Source organism: Mus pahari, chromosome 6 (assembly GCF_900095145.1).
Source record: "Mus pahari chromosome 6, PAHARI_EIJ_v1.1, whole genome shotgun sequence".
NCBI lineage: Eukaryota > Metazoa > Chordata > Mammalia > Rodentia > Muridae > Mus > Mus pahari.
The window spans coordinates 82,795,446-82,803,152 of NC_034595.1; the positions used below are offsets into that span (position 1 = coordinate 82,795,446).

Here is a 7,707-nt window from a genome sequence, read left to right on the forward strand (position 1 = left end):
GGACAGCCGGGGATATACAGAAAATTCTCAAAATTAATAAACAAAGGAAAAAGAAAATAATTTTCTGTCGTGTTTAATCTAATTGCAAGGCACTAAACTGAGCGGACACAGTGTGGCACATGCTTTTAATCCCAGCACTAAAGACAGGCAGAGTTTGCGCCAGCCTGGTCTACAGGGCTATTTATAGGATGGTCAGAACTTTTTTTTTTTAAAGATTTATTTACTTTATGTATATGAGTACACTGTTGCTGTCTTCAGACACACCAGAAGACGGCATCCGATCCCATTACAGATGGTTGTGAGCCACCATGTGGGTGCTGAGAATTGAACTCAGGACCTCTGGCAGTCAGTGCTCTTAACCGATGGTCAGAGCTTTAAAGAGACTATATATATATATAATATATATATATATATATATATATATATATATATATTATATATATATATATCTGAGCTGTAACTCAGAGGTAGGGCACTTGTTAACATCCGTGTGGCGATCCACAACACCGCAAAAATAATACCGAACCAATTATTGGAACACTTTTACATACCTAGTATCGACATTGTCGAGACAACCCTGAAAGTACAAGGAAGATAAACAGAGTCTCAAAGATCCGAGAGAAAAGAAAACGGACCCAAGGTCATGGACCCGCAAACTTCCCACAGGGACGTTTACCGAAAAGCACTTCAAAACAGAGACTCCCCGAGCAAAGGACAAAGGCGGGAACACCCGCTCGGCGCGCACCCGCGCGGCCACTTCCGGGGGAAGTGCCGCTGCCGCGGCGAGCTCACGAGAGGACGTGCCGAAGCTGTCGCTCACTCGGCCAGGTCCCGCCCCGCGCCGGCGCGCCTCCAGTAGAGCCCCGCCCCGACCTTAGCCAGGCGGGAAGCGGGCGCGCGCTCCCTCCCGTTCCCCTCCGCCGGGCGGAGGGGGGCGGGAGGAGGAGGCCGCGGGGGCGCGCGTTCTCGAGCTGCGTGCTCGCGTACGTCGCCGGGCTTCGGCTGCGTCCGTCCCGCCGCCCGCCCGTTACCGCCGCCGCCGCCGCGCTTTCCCTTCGCCGGCCGCCGCCTGAGGGGGGCCGGGGCCAGCTGCCGCCGCCGGAATGCCGCGGGTGTACATCGGCCGCCTGAGCTACCAGGCCCGGGAGCGCGATGTGGAGCGCTTCTTTAAGGGCTACGGGAAGATCCTGGAGGTGGATCTGAAGAACGGGTGAGGAGGGCGGCGGAGGGGCCGGCCGGGGGGGAGGGTGCTGACAGGGCCGCGGCGGTGGCTGGGAGGCCGCGGGGCACGCGAGCGCGGCGCTCGCCGGGCGCTAAGCCGCCGCCGGCCTCCTCCGCTCCGCCATGGCGGCGGTGCCTCGGGGGCGCGGGTAGGCCCGGCTCCCACTGCGCCTGCGCGGGCGGGGGTGGTGGCGGGATAATGGGGACGGAGGCCCAGGTTAGACTGGGGCTCCGGGCGCCGGGGAGGTCTGGGTTTCCGTCGCTGGACCACGGGTCCGAGGCGGCCCTTTCCCGTTCTGGGGCTGCCGGGAGCCGGCTGAGAGTTCCGGCTCTCTTCTCCCCGTTCTCCAGCCTGACCGGCCAGAGGCTTCCCGGCGTGTGTTTCTGGGGACAGGAGCTCTGGCTTTTTCGTGTGCCACACTTTGGGCGGGAGACACTAGTTTTAGTAGTGCAGGGACAGTTTCGAAAGCACTGTCTTGCCGCGCTTCAAGCCTTGCCCGCTCCCTTTCCGAGAGTAAATTAAAGTCCTAGCTCGTTATCTTGGGGGAGACCTTACAGAGTTCACACGTTGTGGTTTCGGCTCTCCAACTTGCCGGAAAAGGATTGCTGAAGTAGGATTTGTTGAGTGGGTAAGGGCCATCCTGGCCAGGTCTGCGTCGGCTGCTGGTGCAAGTGGAGACACATCTCCAAATTGCCTACTTAACAGCTTTCCCCGTACGGTCTGGGCTTGTATTTCTAATCTGCTTTGGCGAAGCAGGGCTAGCAGGGACTACCGAGTTCGGGGGCAACGGGTGAGTTGTCAGGCCTAGAGAATGTACGAGCATATTTTGCTTGGGAGCTGAGAACTATTAGGTAGGACTTGAAAGGTATTAAGTACCGGAACGGCGTCGGAAGCACTAAACCTTGGGTGTTAGGGGAACCCTTGGGTTTTGCTGTTTGTTTCTTGCCTGTTTCTTGCTTATGAATCCTGGGTTCGATTCACATAGACAAATTCTCATTTTTGTTCGGTTAACTTAACAGTTCTTACAGAGCGAATCTGCTGACATGAGAGTATTGTTTTTGTAATACTTACCTTACCCCCTCCCTTTTGTGGGGGAAAAACAAGGGCTTTGGAAGACAGATGAATCTGAGTCAAACCTGGCTCCTCAATTTAAGTTTCTTTGAGCAGGTGACTTAGTTTCTCTGAACCTGTTTTCTCATTCATAAAAGGGAAGGTCAGGAAGAAAAAGTAAAGCCTTTTCCATCCTCTGTAATAGTGTCACTAGGAAGCATCTCAGCCCAGTAGTGTTGGCTAGCAGTATATTTGGTGAGGTCTCTTTTCTCAAGGAGTGGGTGAGAGTTGAAAAAGGTAGTAGAGCAAAACTGATCACTTGATCAGGTTACTAATGCACCAACAGAATGCCCAGGACTGCACTGCATGACTTGAGGAAGGAGACGGACTGTTTTTGACTAACTGTTGTGATTGGCATGCTTTCTGAATCAAGGGATGCTTGTTTTCACTTAAAACTCAGACAACTAAAATGTAGACTAGTTTACTAAAATTGACTTCCTTTTTTTATTATTTTTACTTTTATGTGCATTGATGTTTTGTTTGCATGTATGTCTGTGTGAGGGTCTCAGATCCCTTGGAACTGAGTTGAAGACAATTGAGAACTGCCATTGGTTGCTGGGAATTGAACCCAGGTCCTCTGGAAGAGCAGCCAGTGCTCTTAACCACTGAGCCATCTCTCCAGCCCAGAATACATTTTTCTTAAAATCAGCTTTGAAGTATGGATTAGTAGGACTTGAAATGAAGAAAGAAATGTCCAGAAATACATTATGTTGGAATTGGTGAAGAAGTGGTCCAGTAAGGACCAACTCTTACCAGTCTAGCTGGGACCAAACCTCATGAAGGACCTAGAAATTTTAACACCAGACCAGAAACAACTATTAACGGTTTTACACTAGGGGATTGGAGAGATGGCTCCATCATTAGAGTCACTGGCTGTATTCCCAGAGGACCTGGGTTCAATTCTCAGCACCCACATGGGAGCACACAACTGTGGCTCCATCCAATCCTGGGGAATTTGACACCTTCTGTCCTCCAGCACTAGGCAGGCTTGTGGTAAACAGTTAAGCATGCAGACAGAACCTCCAGACACATAAAATAAGTTTAAGAGAGTAAAAGTAAAGATAAATAATAAAAACATTTTAAAGGAGATTTACACTCAATTTTAAATCATGAATAGAATTCAAAGACTCAAGAGAAACATGGAACAACTCAGGGAAATCTAAGAGGACAGACACTCTCAGAACTTTAGCTACCTACATCTTTTAGGAACTTGGATTCTTATATTGCCAAATAATGGATGGTGTACATGAAGTCCATTATAGATCAAGGTTGAAATAAGGAATGGAAAGCTGGCCAGGCGTGGTGGCGCATGCCTTTAATCCCAGCACTTGGGAGGCAGAGGCAGGCGGATTTCTGAGTTTGAGGCCAGCCTGGTCTACAAAGTGAGTTCCAGGACAGCCAGGGCTATACAGAGAAACCCTGTCTCGAAAAACCAGGAAAAAAAAAAAGGAATGGAAAGTTATTTGGGAGCTTAGAGACAGGTGTGACAGACACTAATTCCATGTAGTACAACCTAGCATCATTCTGAAATCATTGCAAAGGAAAATGACTTCCAGGAAGAAGACAGATGGTGAAGGTGCCGGGAGACTGAAAGGAAGCAATAGAACAAAAGGAAAATGTTATGTGGGGTGTGCATAGTCTCAAGCCTAGGACGATGGTAGATTTCCTTCCAGGGAAGTGTCTTTGAACATTTCTGGATTGAAACTCTTAAAACAGATTTTAGATTAATGGGGCTTTAAAGAATTGCTAGTGTTCACCTTTGTTAAGGTGAGGTACCTTGGGTGTTGGCAGATGGGTTGTAGATAAAGTTGAGAATTAATTATGTAGCATACTTTATACATGCAGAATAAAGATTTAAGGTCCAGGAAAGGATTTTGTGGCTTCTTTTTGGATCTGGGGGAGAGGCATACATACAAGCAGTTCAACATTTCCTTGCCTGCCTGCTCCTTTATTATACCAGGCAACCTGCTTCTGTTCTAGAGAACTTGGAAACAGATGGTTCTTCTGGGAACCACAAGTGTGATGCAAAATCTCCCTGAGGTCACATTGACCATTGGTTACATTAGAGTCTTCTACATTCCTACCTGCCTGATAAACCACCTGGTGCCACTTTGGGCTAGAGTGGACCAGATGGAATTCTGGGAGTTTGAAGGAGACAAAACTACTAGTACCTTTCAGCTTTGTGGTAGCTTTTGTTGGCTTTGATTACATGTGAATTGTATCAGTTTTCTTTTTTATTAACAAATCACTTTGTTGTGAGACATGGAATTTTTTTATGTACAATTTCTCTCTTGCCACAAACATCTTGTAAGTTTCAGTCACACATCTTTTCATTTTTTTGAGTACAGCTTACTCCATCCTTAAATGGTTTACCTGTTTAATAGCTAGAGTAAGTTACAAGTTATTGAGGTTTTCTTTCTTTAGCTGGCTAAATCATTAGTTAAAGCACTCAAGGGAAAGTGATCCTGTATTTGATGAGACAGTGAAATGGTAGACCGTTGGAGTTTTAATAGAAAGCTTTAAATTGGTGGGTTGTTTTTTTTTTGTTTTTTTGTTGTTGTTGTTGTTGTCTTTTTGTTTATTTTTTTAATTTCTGGTATTGCTGGATAGTTTTTGTCTTTACCTTTGTTTAAAATTAAAATGGTATGGAACTGGGGGAGGGAGAGTGTTTTTAAAACTCTTGCAGTGAGTTAGATCCCTGTTGTTTCCCCATCCCTGTCACTGGGCCTTATTTGCTGAGAGGAATCCCTGCCACCCCCAGAACCTACACAGGCATTTTCTCCATGGACTGAAACCTTCTCAGGAGCTTGTTCTTTAGAGGGAAACTGAAGGAGGTCTAGTTAAGCTAATATTCCAGATTATGGATTTCTGGTGAGCTAAGTCACTGCCAAATGGGAGGTTAATTCGGCACTGTTTAGTGATGACACAAGGGTCCTCACTTACCATTACCTTACTGTGTTCGTAGGCCATCTGCCAGCCTTAAAAAGTAGTGTCCCACTTGAACTTGTGTCTCAAGTATTTGAGTCTGGTAGGAATTTGGTTCTGTGTTAATTTACTGCTTACCTAACAAAAGAGTCACTTTGTTAAAGAGTTCTCCAACAGCCTTATACATAAAATTAAAAAAAAAAAAAAGATTCTTTATAGGCTGGGCTGTAATGTCTGACAATCCTAGCACACAGAATTAGGAGGATCTGTGGCTAGCCTGGTCTACATAGGAGTTCCAGGACAGCCAGGGCTGCACAGAGAAACCCTGTCTTGATAAGCAAAACAAACAAAAAGATTCTTTATTCATATTTTACTTTTTCTTCAAAGTACAGTATATTTCCCATTATGACAGTTTTCCATGTTTAACTTTTTTCTAACAGAGGAGGAGGAAAGGTCATCCAGAAATGATCCTCCCTGCAGTTGGGGCAGGTGGTGTGACCTGTCACCTCTACAGCTTCCACACAGACATTTCTTTCTTCCTTTTGTTTCTTTTGTTTGTTTGCTTTGTTTTTGAGGCAGAGTCTTACTGTGTAGACCAACCTGGCCTCGAATTCACAGATCCTCCACCTGTCTTTGCTTTCTGAGTGCTGGGATTAAAGGTGTGTGCTACCATGCCCAGCTATATAGTATACATACATTGTTGCGATTTCTTCTTTTTTTCTCCCCCTTTTTCAACCAACTTGGGATCAGGTGGCACATTATTGCCTACTTGCCTAAAAGTCTTGTCTGTCTGTCTTTGTGAATATTCTCTAACTCCAACAACCTGCCTTGTATGATGAGTTGTGTTGTGCTAGGGATCCAACCCCAGGTTGTATGCATGGTAGGCAAGTCACTCTACCACTGAGCCACACCTCTTACCTCTACAGTCTTGATTCTATAATGATTATATAGAAATGCTACATATAAATTCTATTTAATATATGCAATTAAAGCTAGGTTAGAAGACACTTAGATTATATTTGGTTTTTACTATTTTATGCATATGTAGCACTGGAAAATATTCTTTATATAAAACTTGCATATTTTTAGGATTTGGGCATAAAAATAAATATGCATTCTTATGTTTTCTGGTAACCCTTGATTTCCAAACCAATAGGTTGTGTGCTTTATCTAATTTTATGTATATGGGTGTTTTCCCTACATGTATGTCTGTACCACATGGGTGTCTGGTGCTAGAAGAAAGAGGCTGTCAGATCTCCTAGACAGTGTTATAGACAGTTGTGGTTGCTGGAGACTGAACCTAGGTGGTCCAGAAAAGCAGCCAGTGTTAGTAATCACTATGCCATTCCTCCAGCTCCATTACCTCCCTTGTTTAAGAACCCTTGATTTCTGAATTTTCTACTAAACTTTATTAAACTGTTTTTAAGCACTGTGGGTTTTTCTTTTCCATTTAGCCTATGAGAATTGGGAACTTCATAAAGTAACCTTTGACTTAGACAATATGTATAGCTTGTAGGTAATTTAATGTAAAAACCAGAAAAGAGATGCCAAAAGTCTTTAGAGGCTTTCTGATGGTATGCTGTGGTAGTCCTATCATTTATCAGGCTGAGTCAAAATGATTGTATGTTCAAGGCCTGTCGGGACTACTACATATTACAGCAAGAGCCTGTCTGGACTGCATATTGCAGCCTTTCTGGTTGCCAGGGCTAGCCTCAAACCTACTATATAGCCAAAGATGACTTGACCTTCTGATATTCCTACTTCTCCCAAGTGCTGGAATTCTAGAATGTGGTCCACCTTTTCCATTTTACCCAGTGCTGGTATTAACCCAGAGCTTCGTGCCTGCTAAGCAGTCGAGGTACATCCCCATGTGTTGTGTGCCACTTTTTCTACTTTGGCTTGTGTGATGTTTTCGTTGTTATATTGAAATCTTCACTGTTGGTTGCCTAAAATCCGTTGTCTAGCTGAGTTGTACTTTGCCTAGCCATTCTCCCTAGGATGCCCCTAATACTGTTATAAATAGACCTGTATTGGATGTCATGCGTGAGAACCTTTTTGGCATTGTGTCTTAAGACACATTTTTATGGAGCAAAATTCATTAATCCCACAAGAAATGACTCACAAAGTTCTTAATGCATAGTGGTAGACACTTTTAATCTCAACAGACAGAACCAAACAAATCTCTGTGTGTTCCCAGACAGCTATGAGCACATAGTGACACCCTGTCTCAAAAGCAAAAATAACCATACCAGTTACAAGAAAGGCAGCAGGGCTAAGTTCATGCATCATGGCCACCCTACTGTTATTGAGCCATGGAACTGTTTTAACATCTTTGCTGCTTGAAGTGAAACTTTGGGGATCTTTTGAGCCAGAAGTTGAAGGCCAATCTTGGCAATGTAAAGAATGGGTCCCTTGGGCTGGTGAGATGGCTTAGTGGGTAAGAGCACCCG

At 45.0% G+C, this 7,707-nt stretch overlaps 1 protein-coding gene across 2 annotated transcripts in view; it reads left to right on the forward strand.

Moving 5' to 3' along the window:
* Nucleotides 1–973: 973 nt before the first annotated feature.
* The window catches only part of Srsf4 (serine and arginine rich splicing factor 4), a 27,848-nt gene continuing 21,114 nt past the window's right edge, over nt 974–7,707 (forward strand). Inside the window, exon 1 of one of the 2 annotated variants that reach the window (XM_029539645.1) lies at nt 974–1,210. Coding sequence is in view for 1 of the 2 variants with exons in the window: in XM_021199832.2 (XP_021055491.1) it covers nt 1,104–1,210 (107 nt within the window). In the remaining variant the exon portion in view is untranslated. The remainder of the gene's footprint in view (nt 1,211–7,707) is intronic. The other variant, XM_021199832.2, reaches the window with a different exon arrangement.